The 17021-nt window shown below is 37.6% G+C and overlaps 1 protein-coding gene across 1 annotated transcript in view; it reads left to right on the forward strand.

The window, feature by feature from the left end:
- The first annotated feature begins 1462 nt into the window (after positions 1–1462).
- LOC127666344 (OX-2 membrane glycoprotein-like) overlaps positions 1463–17021 on the forward strand; it is a 37428-nt gene continuing 21869 nt past the window's right edge. Inside the window, exons 1-3 of the mRNA XM_052159168.1 lie at positions 1463–1490; positions 8269–8607; positions 9780–10079. Of these exons, the coding sequence (XP_052015128.1) occupies positions 1463–1490; positions 8269–8607; positions 9780–10079 (667 nt within the window). The remainder of the gene's footprint in view (positions 1491–8268; positions 8608–9779; positions 10080–17021) is intronic.

Consider the following 17021-nt stretch of genomic DNA (forward strand, 5'->3'; position numbering starts at 1 on the left):
TATGGTCACTGCCATGCTTCCCAGCAGGATGATAATAGACTAAGCTTCTGAAACTATAAGTCAGCCCCTCTCTTCACAGCAATGAAACCCTAAGACTGTAGGTAGGGAAGTTCTTCTCCTTTATATTCTGCCCTAAGACAAATAGATAGCAGTAAAACAGGATCACATATGTACCAGCCTTCTGAGCAAATATTTGTATTCTCCATAACAGATGCTGTAGAGATTTCTTTAATAACTTAAACTGTTTACAGCAATAGGATCTAACCCCCTGTTCCCCATTTTATGATAAGCTTACAGGAACTTAAGTTAATAGCCCATCTGTCACTCAAAATAAGAATCCATTTCATTCCTTCCTCTTAGTGCTTCACTTCACCTAGATTCATAATAGGAATCCCAAGAAAGAACTCATGGTTCTTGGATCACAGGTGAGCTTGACCCATTTTTCTACATGTGGGTAAACTTTCTGCTTTACTGTGCCATCAATAAATCTATCAGTTCACTACTGCTTTCCTGGGTCTCGTTCAATTCTCTGTCTCCAATACAAAGAACCTGGGAATTGCATGATAGAAGAACCCCACATCACCTCTGGAACATATGTTTATGAAAAAAAGACTAGAGAGTAGAAAAGCCAGAAAATTGAAAATTGTTGCAATGGGATATAATTTAAAATAATTTTTGAACATTTTTCTAAGAATTTCACACCATGAACACTGTGTTTGCATGATTTTCATTGCCCCATTCTCACTCCAATCCCTCCTCTCTCCTCCCTTCCTCTTTCCCTCTGAAATTAATCCTCTGAGTATCTGAATATCTGAAACTCTTTATGTAGTGCTTACTAGGGCAGACTCCAACTCACAGAGATCTGGCTGTCTTTGCCACCTGGGTGCTGAGGATAAAGATGAGCAGCACCACACCTTCACAGAAAATGCTTTTAAAAAATGAGGAAGGAGGTATCTTAGCTAGGGTTACTATTGCTAGGATAAAACACTATGAGCAGAAGCAACGTTGGGGAGGAAAGGGTTTATTTTATTCACAGTTCCATATAACAGTTCATCATAAAAAGCACTGAGGTAAGAACTTACACAGTGAAGAAACCTGGAGGCAGGAGCTGATGCAGAGGCCGTGGAGGGATTCTGCTGTCTGTTTTGTTTCCCAGGCTTGCTTAGCCTGCTTTCTCATAGACCTCAAGACCACCAGCTTAAGGATAGAACCAATCGCATGGGACTGGGCCCACTTCCCTTGCTTACTAAAGCAAACACAATATCCTGGTTAATGAATAAGGGCGTGCCTTATTTGAATTGGGATGGGGCGTGAATGTCAGCCTTATTTGAAATGGGATGGGGCATGAATGTCAGCCTTATTTGAAAGCTCAGCTAGGAAACACGATATTTTGACTGCTAGAAAAAGACTTTCATCATCAGATCCAATGGACTTTTCACCCCTTTGCATCCTCCATCTCTCAATGCTTTCTCTTTGTGCACAAGAATCAGGTAACTCTATTTTCCTTTATGGATGTTTAGCTGGAAATGAGTGGCAAATGAATGCTAGGTCACAGGACATTGACTTTCACTCCAGTAGGTAAAGAGGAAAGTATGCTAGATTCTGTGTGTTAACCATACACCTATACAATCACACAGCTAGCAAATCATGTAATGTGAGCATGTTTGAAACAATGACTATAGAGAATGGAAGAATGGTGTGAATGAAGGTGAGAACACAGCTTCTGACGTGTGCACAATTTGCTCAAATGAGACAGTTTCCTCTTTATCTGCTTTATGTAATGATGAAGGTAGAAGGCCAACTAGAGGATAAGGATCTCTGCACAGCCTCTTTTTGTCTTTGGATTATGCTCTGTGTCACAGTCAACAGGGCACATAGCTTTTAATGTTGAGAGAGGCTTCTTTTAAGCCTCTTCCTTGTCATTAAGACTCTTCTATTATATGGGCAATCCCATAAATAATTTGCCTTATGGATTTCTCCATTATTATAAGCTGAGCTAATGTAAGAATTCAACAAACGTCTTATTTTTTTCCTGATTATTTTGAATGATTGAATTAACAGCCTTTAATCCATCAGCTTTCTTCAGGTTACGGCCATATCCAAACTTCTTTCCCTTGTACTCTATATCCTATCTCCGCACACTATGGGTTTATGTTATCTGTTGTTGATTTAAAAAGCTAGATGACCACTTATCATCTGTTCATTTATGTCTGGTTTCTTTCATCTATTGATAGATTTAATTATATTTTTAGAGAAAATGTAGCTGCCTAAATCTCAATGTGTAATGAATTCCTCTATGTAATACTATTATTTATGTGATCTATTATTAATATATTTTATTAGTTATTTGAGAATTTCATACAATGCACTTAACCATATTGACCTCCTACTTCTATCTCTATTCCTCTCCAGATACATCCTCACCTATTCATGCCAGACAAATTTATGTTCTTTCTAAAAATTAAATTACTGAATCCAAATTATTTTGCTCCTTTACTGTGGATTCAGCACATCATGAAGTCTGCTCTTAATTTGCAATTTAGTTTTGACCATGATCCTATGTTCCTATGAACATCTTTGTTCATATTTTTGGAGAAAGCATGTGTGCGCATCTATTAGTTTGATGTTACGCTTAGTCTTACAGCTTTTGGAGAAGCTTCCGTTCAGTGACAAGAGAGCCCCAAGGATTTCCACCGAGTACCCAAGAGAATTCCATCTCCCTTCAGCAGTGTGTGTGAGGTGTATTATTTCCACACCTTGACCATCAAATGTGACTTTGTTCCCCTTTCATTTAGACATCTGGTATATGTCTGGTATATGTCTGGTATATGTCTGGTATATGTCTGGTATATGTCTTTCATTTAGACATCTGGTATATGTCTGGTATATAAATAAACGCCTCAGTTTAACCTAAATTTTCTTGATAACCAAGTTGACCACTTTAAGAGCATAAACTATCCAGCTAGGTGTGGAATAATACACACTTTAGGGTACATAGGCACATACATACATTAGGTACATATATACATTAGGATTAAAATAGAAATTTTATCATATATATATCTATATGTGTATATATATATTATTTATTTTATATTGACTAATTTATAATTCTTATTTTGCTCCCCTAATAAATATTTATGAGGCAATATGTGTTGGGCACCATTTTAGAAACTTGATATTCAGTGCTGAAAAGCATGCTATAGAGTTCTCTGCCCCTTTCCTAGTTCTGAGGATCCAGTGTAGGGCTTTGAATGTGTTAGGCAAGCCTTCTGCCACAGATAATGTATATAGAGTCTCCAGCCATATTACTTTTTATTGAGACACAGTCTTACAATGTACCATAGGTTGGTCTTGAATGCATGATCCTCCTTCCTCAGTCTGCAGGAGTGTGTTACCTTCTATTGTTCAGAAAAGGCAAATAAAATGTTAATCATTAGGGATAGAGACAGGTTATATTTGAATAACCCACTGTCATATGAAAATAACATTGGCACTTGTTTTCAGAGTCTTCACAGAGAATAAAGCATAAGGATTATGAGATAGTTGTCCTGGGAAGAGTCAGTATTTGTCCTAATTTGATTGGCAGATGAAGACAGAAACCTATTCATCAATATTAAAGAGATCTAAAACTTTAAATTTGAGTTCATTTAAACATAATAAGAAACTAAAAAAAAAACCCAGAAATGGTATTTTTAATGTGCATTTCAGCTGTGGCATAGTGAGTTTCTGGCCACAAACTCATGGAACAGTGTTTTCTCTGCTTTCAAATAGGAAGAAGTCTTCTGGATAGGATAAGGTTGTAGATATTTTGAAATGTAAAAACTCCAGTTGGAATTATCAGCTTTGGGTAGGGAGGGATGCGAATCATGGGCACTTAAAAGAGTGCAACTAAGAATGATAGGAAAGCTTTTCATTCACTCTGAGACAAATGTGAAGATGGCTTCAGAAATAGTGATGCATCTGTGTACTCCTTGAAATTTATGTAAAGAATAATTCAATTGAAATTATTTAGCAGTATTATTGGGAAGTCAAGTTTTATATTATTGTATTTTTGTTTGTATGAGTCAGTGTTATCTAGAGAAACAGAACCTGTAGGATGAATGTGCTTCCTCTAATTTATGCCTAGTTGAGATTCCAATCAATCATAACAGTAGTCTAAGAAAAATTGTGTAATGTTTTCAAAATCTAGGTCATTTTTTGGTACGTAGGAGAGCACCTTAAATTCTGACTCACACAGGGATTTGTGAGGATATTTGGGTGCCAATGAGATGGAATGAACAAGAAATAAGAGACTTGGGACTGTAGGAGCAAATGCAGGAGCGCCTGTGACATTGTCCTCTTGGCTGAGTGAGAAGCATCCCTGGCCAAATACAGCCTGATGGCACCAAATGACACGGATCATTGAAGGGAATTATCTCAAGTTAACAATGTAAATCCATGTTAGCAAATGGCCAAAGAAACCATGAAAGTATTTTTAAAAACTGATAAACTAATATAAAGTTTCAATGAAATAAAGGTTAAGAATATTTCTGACAAGATGGAATTTATGAGGACGGAATACATATCTTCTATTAGGGATAATATTAGATTATTAAATGAAATAACCTCTGTATGTTTACACTTATAGAAAGATTGCTGTTACTGACATATATTCATTGACAATTATCTTTTGAGTGTTCCATGTAGTGTGTCCACATTCACTTCCCATAACCTCCCCTTCCACTCTCTTCTCCTGTTCTCCTTTTTGTCTTTTCACTATTACCACTCATTTTATGTTCTCATGTCATACGTGAAAATATATACATATACTTGACATATATCTACACAAAATCTAGGATTCCCAAATGACAGCAATCTTGACATTTGTCTCTCTGAAGCTGGCTTATTTTTCTTAATGTTGATGGATGGTTGGCTTTATCTTTGAACAAAGCCGTTTTAACTTTATTTTTAAGGTCATTCTTTACAAACAGGTAATACTTCATTATATATATATATATATATATATATATATATATATATATATTCACCTTTTCCTTATCCATTTGTCTGATGATTGGTACGAAGACTGCTTCAATGGGTTTGCTTTATCCATGATGCTTTAACAAACATGGATGTGCAAGTGTGCCTGTAGGACATTGACTTAGAATCTTTTCTGTGGTGAGATCTACCATGGATGTGCTAGTGTACAGTCCACCAACAGAGTCTTAGGGATACCTCTTCCCCTGAATAATTGCCAGCATTTGTTGTCATTCCAGCTAAGGTGAGATGGAGTTTCAGTGCAGTTTTAGTCTTCATATCCATCATGGCTAAGGATGTTTAGTATTTTTCCATAGGTTTATGGATTTTTATACTTTATATTTTAAAAAATTCAATGGTTCTTTTAGAATTTTGTGCAAAGAGTTTGAGCCATATTCATTCAATCCAAAACTCTTTCCAAATTGACCTTCCTCTTCCCTACTCACCCAGTTGTTAGCTCTATGGTATTCTTTACTTGGTTAATTATTTGGTTGGTTTGGGGATTGGAGGTTTTGGTTTCATTTGTTTTGATTGTATCTGTTGTTGTTTGTATGGTTGGTTGGTTTGGCTATAGAGGAGAGTAGTATGTATATCATTTTCTTGAAATGTAGTCTGTCTACTCACTCTAGTGCAGTGAATTTCAGTAATCTATCTAGGTTATTTATTATTTCTATTTATATAAGATAGAAGAATAGAAAGATGGATGGGTGGGAACATGGGAAGGAAAGGGAACCTTTCATCTTGGTGTCTTGCTGGGGTCATTCTCCAGTTGATAATGAAGCTTGAGAATTTACATTTGATAGTAAATGATACATTTGCTAGCATACAAGTATGATTCCTTTCCTATATAGGTATTTTATGGTAATAAACAGGTTTAAGGACTGAAAATATATGACTGAGAGTAGAATTTTATCCCCTTTTCTAGACAGTTTCTGGGAATCTCAAAAAAGATTCCTCACTTTTAAAAATCATTCCTACCAGGTTATGTCTATAAATAATTTGCCTTGTGGATTTCTCTATCATTACAAGCTTCCTTAATTTAAGAATTCAAGAAATATTGTCATTGAATTAACAGCATTTAGTCCATCAATTTTCTTCAGATTTGGGTGATAACTAGTGCTTGGGTGAGGAGTCTTGAGAGGTGGCTTAGTAAGAGTTAGGAGCATATTGTGTTCTATATGAGTACCCAAGTTCTTTCCCAAGCACCTACATAAGGAGGCTCACAAGAACCTATAAATCAAGCACCAGGGGATCCATAAACCTCTTGTATCCTCTGGGGGTGTATGCACTCAAGGACACATACCCCGTGGCACAAGCATAATTTAAAAATAGTAAATCCATAGTAATAGCATGGTTGCTATTTGTGTGTGTGTGTGTGTGTGTGTGTGTGTGTGTGTGTGTCTGTGTGTGTGTGTGTGTGTGGTTGCTAGTTTGTGTTTTCATGTGTTTTGTTTAATCTTTCCCTGAAGGCAAGGACCAAACTACCTATGGAAACTAAAATGTTTGTGGTGACTTGTAACTGTCAGATGACCGCATGTTCTCATTGTATTCAATGCTGTGAGTCAGGTAACGTTACTCGTGTTGTAAAGATGAAAATGGTGAGGTGCAGAAATGTAAAAGACTGTTAGAAGACCACAGTCTTGCAAATCAGCCCAGGCAAATCATGAACACAGAAGCAGCTGATGAACACAGGGTTTCTCTAACAAGAAGCTTGCTTCGTGCCTTTGAGAGGTTCATGATGCTTCTGCAGGCCACACCTAATTCCTCTTCTGTAGTCTCACTCCTTGAGGACCAACATTCAAATAGATGAGCCTCTGGGAGCCATTCTTATTTCAGACCCCATCACTCTTCATATCCTAGCTCCGTACACTATGTGTATTTTATTTGTTGACGATTTTGAAAAGTACGTGACCACGTAACATGCATTCATTTGCTACTGGTTCCTTAATACAGTGGTAGGATTTATCCATATTTTTAAAGGAAACATAGCTCATTAAATCTCATTTTCAATAATTTATTTTATGTAATACATTGTTTTAATATATTTTATTAATTATTTGAGATTTTCATATGATTTACTTTGATCATATATACTCCTTACTCCTCGATCCCCTCTCATATTCACCCTGACCTCCATATGACAAATTTATGGCTTTTTTTAAAAGAAAAAAACCTATCTAATGTGTCCTGCCGTGATACTTATAAATGTGGGCCTATCCACTGCAGTGTGGCATAAAATATATTCTTAATTGGCAATTCACTGTTCATCATGACAAATAATGCTCCTATGGACCTTTTTATTCATGTTTTTGGAGAACACATGCATGTACTTCTATTAGGTTTATGAGAAGACTCACTGCTTATAAAGAATGATTATGTTCCATGATCAGATAACATTAACAGTTTCTACTGAGTACAACAGAATTTGCACTCCAGTCAGCAGTGTGTACGTGAGGTGTATTGCTTCTGCACATTTCTAAATCACATTGGTTGCCTTTCATTTCAGATATTTGGTGCATATGTAGTCCTCAGGTTAGCCTGTATTTCCTTGATGAACAAGTAAAGTGACTTAATTACACCAAAAAAAAGAGAAATAATACCTACTTTAAGTTACACATGTACACATATTCATTAAAAATATAATAGACCTTTATTTGCATATATACATGATTATATATGATAATAAATTGATATATAAATGTAATATCTTATATTAGTTAATTTATAATTCTTAATTTTTATTTTAATAAGTATTTATTAGGCAATATATGCCAAAAACATTTTATAAAGTGAAAATTCATTGTTAAAAAACATACTATAGCTCTCTTTTCCCTGTCTTAGCTGTCGGTGTCTCTGAGTCTCTCTGTCTCTCTCTGTCTGTGTCTCTGTCTCTCTGTATCTCTGTCTCTGTCTCTCTGTCTCTCTCTCTTTCTCTCTCTCTTTCTCTCTTTTCTTTCTTATCAGGGTCTAATGCAGGCCTTCATATGTGCCAGGTAACTGATGATATACATAGGATATCTAGCATTTTTCCTTTTTAGTGAGAAACAGTGTCAACTATACATCATAGGTTGGCTTTGAATGCATAATCTTACTTCCTCAGACTGGACTGCATCATTACACATGCCTCATTTTTTACTGAGCATAATAAGCAACTAAAATGGCAATCATAAGACAGAGAGACAAGTGTTATTAGAATACTCCACAGAAGTATGGGAGAATATATCTCTTAACAGTGGATCTCATTTTCAGAGTCCTCACAGAGGATAAAGCACAATACTAATGAGACAGCTGTTCTGGGAGAAAATGTGACCCTCTTCTGCAACTTCACAAGCCTGGCAAATGTTGAGCAAATCACCTGGCAGAAAATCCAAGGCTCTTTGCCTCAAAATATTGGCACTTACAGCCACAAATATGGAGAAAAGATTCTCCCACCATACGTAAACAGACTGCAGTGCAAGATCCTGGAACCCAGCGCCTCCTTCATGACTATCCAAGGAGTGACATTTGAAGATGAAGCCTGCTACAAGTGTCTGTTTAATATTTTTCCACAAGGCAGCCACGGGGGACAAACCTGCCTTAACATTTTAAGTATATTACTCCTTCTTGAAGGGTTCTATAATGGGGGGGGGGGGGTATAATGGAGTTACAGTTTTTAAGAATGTTGTCCTGAAAATGAAAGATAATGAAAAGCTGATGGTGATGGGTCCAAGTTACTTAGACAGGAGAAAAGTAGCAGAGGCCAGTGGAGATTTTGTGCTAAGGTGGGATCTTTTCCCTCTGCACATCACTTCTTTACATCGTGCTGCATTAGCTTCCATTAAGTGGAGTAAACCCAGAAAAGTATCAGAATATTGTTACTAAGACAAGATAAACATATGAGAAAAGAGACATTGGAAAAAAAACAAACAAGGAGATGTGAAGCTAAAGGAATTAGGGTTGCCCAGTCTTCAAATGAGCAAAATGTCACAGTACCATTGAGAACACTAGAGTTCCTTATTATGTTGCTGTAAGGTGATTATTAATAATCTGTATATAATAGTTAATGCTGGAAATTAATATGGCAGCAGTTATTTCTTAGCCAGCTGGTTCCTCCAAATAGCCACACAGAGAGCTTTGCTTTCAAAGCAAAGGCCTTAGCTAGGCAGTCTCTCAGCTGGGCAAACTCTCAACTAGCTCATCTAAGTTAAACCAGCCACCTAACCCCAACCAACCACATGGCTAGCTATAGCATCCAGGCTAATAGTCACATCTTTCTACTGCCATATCTCTTGGAGAAAGGCCTTCCTCTTTTTTTCCCAGAGTTCCTTTCTCCCTCCCAGGAAGTCCCATCTTCCACTTCCTGCCCAGATGATTGGCCATTAGATTTTTTTTTTAAAGCCAGAGAATGTCTTAGGTAGTAAGGAAGAACAGAGAGACAACTTCACACAGTGTACCCCAACATCTCTCCATGAGTGTGACGGGCTGAGATATATATAATATAATTTATAGATGCATGGAAGTCAGCAGTCAATGGACAGAGGGAAAGATATTGGAAGTTTTGTGACATTTGTCAGAAAGTATCAGATAGAGATGTGTTTTCAGCATTCATGTGTCATATAGATATTGGAAGTTTTGTGACATCCATCAGAAGGTATCAGCTAGGGACATGTTTTCAACATTTGTGTGTCATATAGAAATTGGGGGAAATGCTACCCTCTCATAGTAGAGAATTTGGTGTAACTTGCTTTTGTGGTAAATTTGTTTCCCTCTCTTCGCCTCAGCTGTATCCGAGCTAGTAACTGAACTTCAGTCTGCTCCTGGCTCTGAAGATCTTCATAACCTTCATTGTTCAGCTGTGGGAAAGCCTGCCCCTGGAATCTCCATTTACCCTTCACAAGTCACATTACACCCACCACAAGAGTACTTTGCTCAGAACACCAATGCCACAGTGACTGTTATTAAAATCTACAACATCTCTTTGAAAACTACGAGGACCTTGGGTCTCCAGAACTTGGTTGTGTCCATGACTCACCCTGTAAGAAATGAAGAGAAGATAGTCTCTTTGCCAGTCAATCAAGAAAGTAAGTAAAAGTGACAGTGAAGTTAAAGGGGGCAGCTGGTGCTGGGAAAACAGCTTAGTCTGTGAAATGCTTGTCATGAAAGCCTGGAGTCCACGTCTGATGCCCAGCAACCTCATGAAAAGCCAGACATGGGAGTGTTCTCATAATCCCAACACAGCAAGAATAGACAAAGTTGGAGAGCACTTTTTGTTGATCTCTAGCATCCACAGCATATACATTTACACACACACACACACACACATGCACACACAAAGAGTGAAAGAGATTGCAGAGATATTTATCTTTTTTAAAAAAAAATCTACTATAAGAAATAATTGTATAAATCAGCTAATTTTAATAACATAAATCAATATAATACTGATGCGTGATTAAGAAATCAAACAATGAAGCCAATTGTAGGGTCCTATGTCTGCAATCCCAGTAGTTGGGAAGCAGAGGCTGGATGCTCTCTGTTAGCTCAAGGCCAGCCTGATCTACATAGTGAGTTTCAGGACAGCCATTAAAAACAACAAATTCATGAAATTCCTGTTGGACATCAAATGGAGGAGAGGCCCCTGGTTCTGGAAAGGCTCAATGCAGCAGTGTAGGGGAATACCAGGACAGGGAAGCGGGAGGGGGTTGATTGGGGAACAGGGGGAGGGGAGATGGCTTATGGGATTTTCAGGGGTGGGGGATCAGAAAAAGGGAAATCATTTTAAATGTAAATAAAGAATTTATCTAATTTAAAAGAACAAAAACAAACAAACAAAAACATGGCAGATGTAACTGACTCATCTTGAGACTCATATTGAGACCTCATTACATCTTATTGATTAAATAATTAAGAAAAATTCTTAGCTAAATCATTGTCTATATCCATAGAACATCCTCAGGATACATTCTTACAATTTGGTTTACTGCTTGTAAGAGAATCTGTATCAAGATTTACACTGTAGAATTGCTCTTTAATTTCCCAACCAAAGAATAATCAATAAAAATAACTATTTAAAAAAGCAAGCAAGAAAGAAACTATCATTCTGAGTGTAGTAATCCAATCACAAAAGAATACACATGGTATGCACTCACTGATAAGTGGATATTAGCTCAGAAATTCAGAATAAACAAGATACAATTCACAGACTACATGAAGCTCAAGAGAAGGAAGACCAAAGTGAAGGGAGATCAGCATGGCACTCAGTGCTAACACAGGCCTGGGACATCAACACAGCCCCCAGTTGCCATAGGACCACAGACCCAGACATGCTCTCAGAAGCAGCACGTCTTCAGATGGCAAGGCAGGCCAGTCAGATCAGTCAGATGCCACCCACCCTGAGGCAGCATGGCTCTCAGACATCCACATGATCTCTGGTCACAGACAGACCAGACCACAAACATCCACTTGGCTTTGGTGGTAATTTGGTGGTATTCTACCTTGGTGGCAGCCTGGACCACGGCCCCACCATGACCCTGTTGTTACCCAGGCTACGCACATCTGCCTGTTCCTTGCTGCTGCTGAGTCTCCGGTTCCACCTTTCTCTATAGAGTGCACACTTTTTCTCCCATCCCTCCAATGAGTATTCTATCTTTCCCATCTCTCCATCACATATTTGCCCATCACTGTGGGGTCCTTGGTGAGTGCTTGGGTGTTTTTCTTCAGGCCAACCTGACGTGACTATATTTTTAAAGGGACATTTCCATAGCACTCTAATTCATGTTAGGTAGTTTTTTCTTTCTTTTATCAATGTGGTGACACCACTGTCTTTCCCTCATTTTAAAATTTTATTTTTAAATTAGCATATAATGTGCTAGATAGCATAATGACAGTATTGAACAAAGTGACGTTTTATCATTTCCCCTCTGTCCAATGCACCCACATCCTGGCCATCCCATGCCTCTGCCACAGAGCATACTCATTCCCAGTTCATTTTCCTTTTCCATGACTTAACTGTTCTGGTGTTCACACTTCCCGCCACTATTGCTCTCTCTGTCTCCTTAACAGGTTTTTAGACTTTACCCACAGTTGGTCTTGTTTACACAGACACAGGGGCAGGCAGACAGGTAGGCAGACACACACACACACACACACACACACACACACACACACACACACACACAGAAACACATACACACTAAAGTCCACAAATGAGGCAGAACATATGGGTTTTGCCATTATGAGTTTGTTCTCACTTTGTTTAATGTTCATGCTTTCCAGATCCATTTTTTCTACAAATTTCATGACTTTGTTTTTATTTACAACTGAATAATATTACATTGTGGATATACATCACATTTTTTATTGTTAACTCATCTGTTGATGGACAGCTGATGGACATCAGGCTGTGAATATAGCAGCAGTAAGCACGGATGGAGTCCTTGGGGTAGAAGCCCAGGAGTGCACAACTGGATCATTTCATAATATTCTTTTTAGTTCCTTATAGAGCTGCCAAACCAATTTCCATAGTATGTGTATTAATAGCAGTGAGTAAACATGCCTTCCCCCTACATCCTCTTGACCATCTGTTGTCGGTTTCCTCCTTATTAGTCCTCTGATTGAGATGGTGTGGTGTTTTAAAATAACTAATTCACATTTCCCTGAATACTGGGAACATTAAGCACTCTTTAAAAAAATACTTACTGGAGGGCTGGAAAGATGGCTCACTGATTAAAAAGCATTGGCTACTCTTCCAGATGATGAGATTGGACTCCAGCACTTACATAGCAGCTGAAAACTCTGCAATTCCAATTCTAGCAGATCTGGCCTTTTCTCTGGACGATTTTTATAACTCTTCTTTTATAAGAGCTGTTGCAGTCATGGCATAGCTTTACAACAATGGACCAGTGACTAAGACAATTATAAGTAAAATAGATTTAATTGAATTAAAGTTCTAGTAAAAGGATAGGAAATCAAGCACTGGGGACCTGCATGTGTCAGTAACTGGAAGCTTTGCGTGGTAGGATGCACCAGGTAAACAGAAGGAAGCTGAAAATCCCCAGGGCCAACAACACTGTCACAATGACTCACCCCCCCCCCCATTACAATGACCTTAAGCTACTCAGAAGGGACTACCCAAATGACCTAAGCATGTCTTGTAGGTTGTACCTTTCGATATTGTTGCACTGGCAATTAAATTTTCTTTTTTCAAATTTAATTTTTAGGTTACCAAAAAAGTGCTAGACTTCCTTAGCATTTGTGTGTGTGTATGTGTGTGTGTGTGTGTGTGTGTGTATCATTATACTTTTTTCTCACCTGTCTCCCTCTTTTGCTGGCTTATCCCTATTGTAACTTATTGTAACTGTGTTTCCTTTTCACGAGTTCCATTACTATGTTCCTTAATGTCCAGCTTATTTATATTCCACTTAAAGTCCTAGGGTTTCCTACACTTCTACTTTCAGGTGACGAGGAGTGGGGCCTGAAGCCAGAGGCTGTGGTCATGCTAGGCAAGTGCAGAAACACTAAGATGGGCACATCTCCAGAGTCTGGTTTTCTTTCTTCCTTCCTTTCTTTCCTTTCTTTTTTCCTTTTACCTTTACTTTTCTTCCTCCCTCCTCTCTCTCTCTCTCTCTCTCTCTCTCTCTCTCTCTCTCTCTCTCTCTCTCTCTCTCTCTCTCTCTCTCTCTCTCTTTTTCAGGTTGTCCTTACACTTACTCAGCTCACTCTGTAGCCCAGGCTGGATTTTAATTTTCAGTCTTCCTGTCTCAGCCTCTCAAGTAGCTTACATGACAGTCTTATCCACTGACCCACCATTTCTAAACATCTTCCATCTGAAGTTTACAATTTTTCATTGTTTTTTGGGGAACAATGACTATTATCCCTTCAAAACATGATAGTATCCAATCTTCTTATAGTTTTCCTTACCCCTACAATGCCACATTGAATTTTATTATCTATTACATTACATATATCAGATATTAAAATCATTACATTACATATATAAGAAACTCTAATATTCACGCTTTTGGGTACCTTTCTTCATTCCTTTACCTGTAAGAATCTACATACATTGTTTTTCACTCTTCTAACTTCAGTCTTCATGCTGGTTGTTTTTGTCCATTAGAGCTTGTCTATGAGAAACTGCAATCATAAATGAGTCTTCAAGTTTGGTAACTTTATTTAAATGTCACTTAAACAGTGTATAGCTAAGTCATTGGAAGTTTACAAGTTAATTATTTTTAATATACTTACATTGTAGTCATCAGTAAATCCACCATGGAATATCTTTATCAGTTTTTATCAAAAAGACTCATAGTCTTTTTTTTTCCTTTGGCACTTTGTTTTTATTAAGATAGAACTTACCCTACTAAAAATCATAAAGTATATGATTTAAAATTTGCTGATATTTTCCAAGTACTTTGCAAAAGTCACTGATGTCTAATTATAGGACATTTCTACCATTCTCTGAAGAAACCAAACACCTTCTACCAGTGGCAAAATTTTCAATGTCTGGAAACGAGTGGCCTTCTCTTTTTTTTAAAGATTTATTTATTTATTATATGTAAGTACACTGTAGCTGTCTTTAGACACTCCAGGGTAGGGCATCTGATCTCATTACAGACGGTTGTGAGCCACCACAGGAAGAGCAGGAAGTGCTCTTAAACTGAGCCACCTTACCAGCCCATGAATGGCCTTCTCATCCCATGGTAGTCAGTAATTTGCTAACGAAAAGTGTTAAGTACTTTTTAGTATTTAAAAATTAAATTTGAAAGGAGAAAATTTAATTGCCAGTGCAACAATATTGAAAGGTACAACCTACAAGACATGCTTAGATCATGGCCATCAAGGGTGACAGGCCCTTGCGAGAAGCTTAAGGTCATCATAATGGGAAGGAGTCATTGTGATAGCATTTATTTTTTGTGGTTACTTCATGTAAATGCAATAATAGTATATGTTGTTAATTTGGGTGTGACTTTTTCATGTATCAGAATATCAAGGTTCATCCATTTGGTGATGTGTCTCTATACTTCAACTTTTATATAAGCAAAAATTATCCTACAGTATAAACATGCCATACTTCATTTATCTATGCTTCAGTTGGTGCATGTTTGGATTTTTTGCATTTTTGACTTTTTTGTAAAATTCCTCTTGAGCACAAGCTTTTACATAAACATTTATTTTCAGTTCCCTTGTAATAATACACTCAGAAGTGAATTTCATGAGAGTGAATTGTATATATGAACTTTTGTAATGAATGGTTTTGTAATATCTTCCTCCAAAGTATATTTGCTGTAGGTCTGTCTAAGTAGTAGACAGGTTCCTTACTCAGGTAAAAATAGATAGGAAAGGGCTGGGGCTATGCCTTAGTGGTACAGTATTTGGTTGCCAGGGGTGAGGCTCTATGTCTAATCTCTAGCACTGGCAAAAAAAAAAAAAAAAAAAAAAAAAAGGAAAGACTATAAATCATTTAACATATGCTCCCGTCTTAGAAAAGCCAGGACTGTTTCTGCTTAACACTTGGGATGTAACTATGGAGATTTAAGTCTGAGGCAGATGTCACAGCTCTTTGCCCTGGCAAATATTTACCTCCAATGTTTATTGTTCAATTTTACTGCTGACATTTCCACTCTGCTTTCAGCAGCTCAATTTTAAATTTGAATTTAATAATTCGTACTTTTGTTAGGTGAAATATGTTTCTAAATGTCAAGCTTGTCACCTGGACGCTTCCTCCTACTAGATCTAGGTCCCATGAACTCTTTATGGTTTGGTAAGTCTTTTATATTTTAAAAAAAAATATTAAAATAATTCATTCACATTTTCTTAATAGTCAAAAAGGAAGTGTGGTTTTAAACTAATTAGATCTTTTGGAGTGAAAGTATCCTGTATCATATAATTTTACACCAACCATAAGACTTTGGTTTTGTCTACAAATTTTTGTTAACATGTTCATCATCAATGTGCTCTGAACCCCAATTTCTGGAAGTTCAAAACTGATGCTTTCAATCTTCATCAGATCCTTAGATACCCTGTGGAAGTCGAGGAGATCCTGGCTTACTTGTTGTTTTCCATCTCTTCCCCTTGACAAGTGGCAGAAATGTTATTCTCAATCTATGTTTGGCATTACTTTCATAATCCCTTCATGTTACTGTAAATGCTATGAACATAATATGGATGTTCAGTTGTGGTAACTGTCTTAGCCTCAATTTTATTGCTGTGAAGAGACACCATGACTACAGCAAGTCTTATAACAGAAAGCATTTAACTGGGGCTTGCTTACAGTTTCAAAGATTTAGTTCATTATCATTATGTTTAGGAATGTGGGGACAAAGGCAAGCATGGTCTTGGGAAAGTGGCTGAGAATTCTACAGTAAGATCCACAGGCATCAGGATGAGAGACATTGGGCCTGATTTGGGCATTTGAAACCTCAAAGCCCAACCAACCCCTATGGACTTTTGCCAAATGAGGCCACACTTACTCCAAAAGGATCCATCTCCTATTTCTTGTTAGATAGTACTACTTCCTGATGACAAAGAATTCAAATATATGGCTCTATACACACTTTGCTGGATTGTGTCAACATGAAGTATTGTGTCAACATGAAGCAAGCTAATGTCATGTGGGCAGAGGTAACCTCACGGAAGAAAAGGCCTACATAACAGGCTATAGCCAAGCCTATGTGGCATTTTAATAATTAATGATGGGTGGGGTCCTGCCCAGCCCATGTGGGTAAGGCCATCCATGGTCTAGTAGCCCTTGGTTATATGGTAAACAGGTTTAGCTAGTTATGTACAGCATACCAGTAAGCAGCACCCCTCCACAGCTTCTGCATCAGCTCCTGCCATCAATTTCCCACCCCATTTGAGTTCTTGTCCCAACTTCATTTGATAACAAATAGTGAAATGGAACCTATATAACTTACTTTTTGATCATGGTGTTTCATTGGAGCAATAATAATCCTAACTAGGACAAGATGATATCAGGATAATAGGGTACCGTTGTGATAGAGCTGACCATGTTTTTCTGGGGGATT

This window comes from Apodemus sylvaticus, chromosome 15 (assembly GCF_947179515.1).
Source record: "Apodemus sylvaticus chromosome 15, mApoSyl1.1, whole genome shotgun sequence".
NCBI classification, from domain to species: domain Eukaryota; kingdom Metazoa; phylum Chordata; class Mammalia; order Rodentia; family Muridae; genus Apodemus; species Apodemus sylvaticus.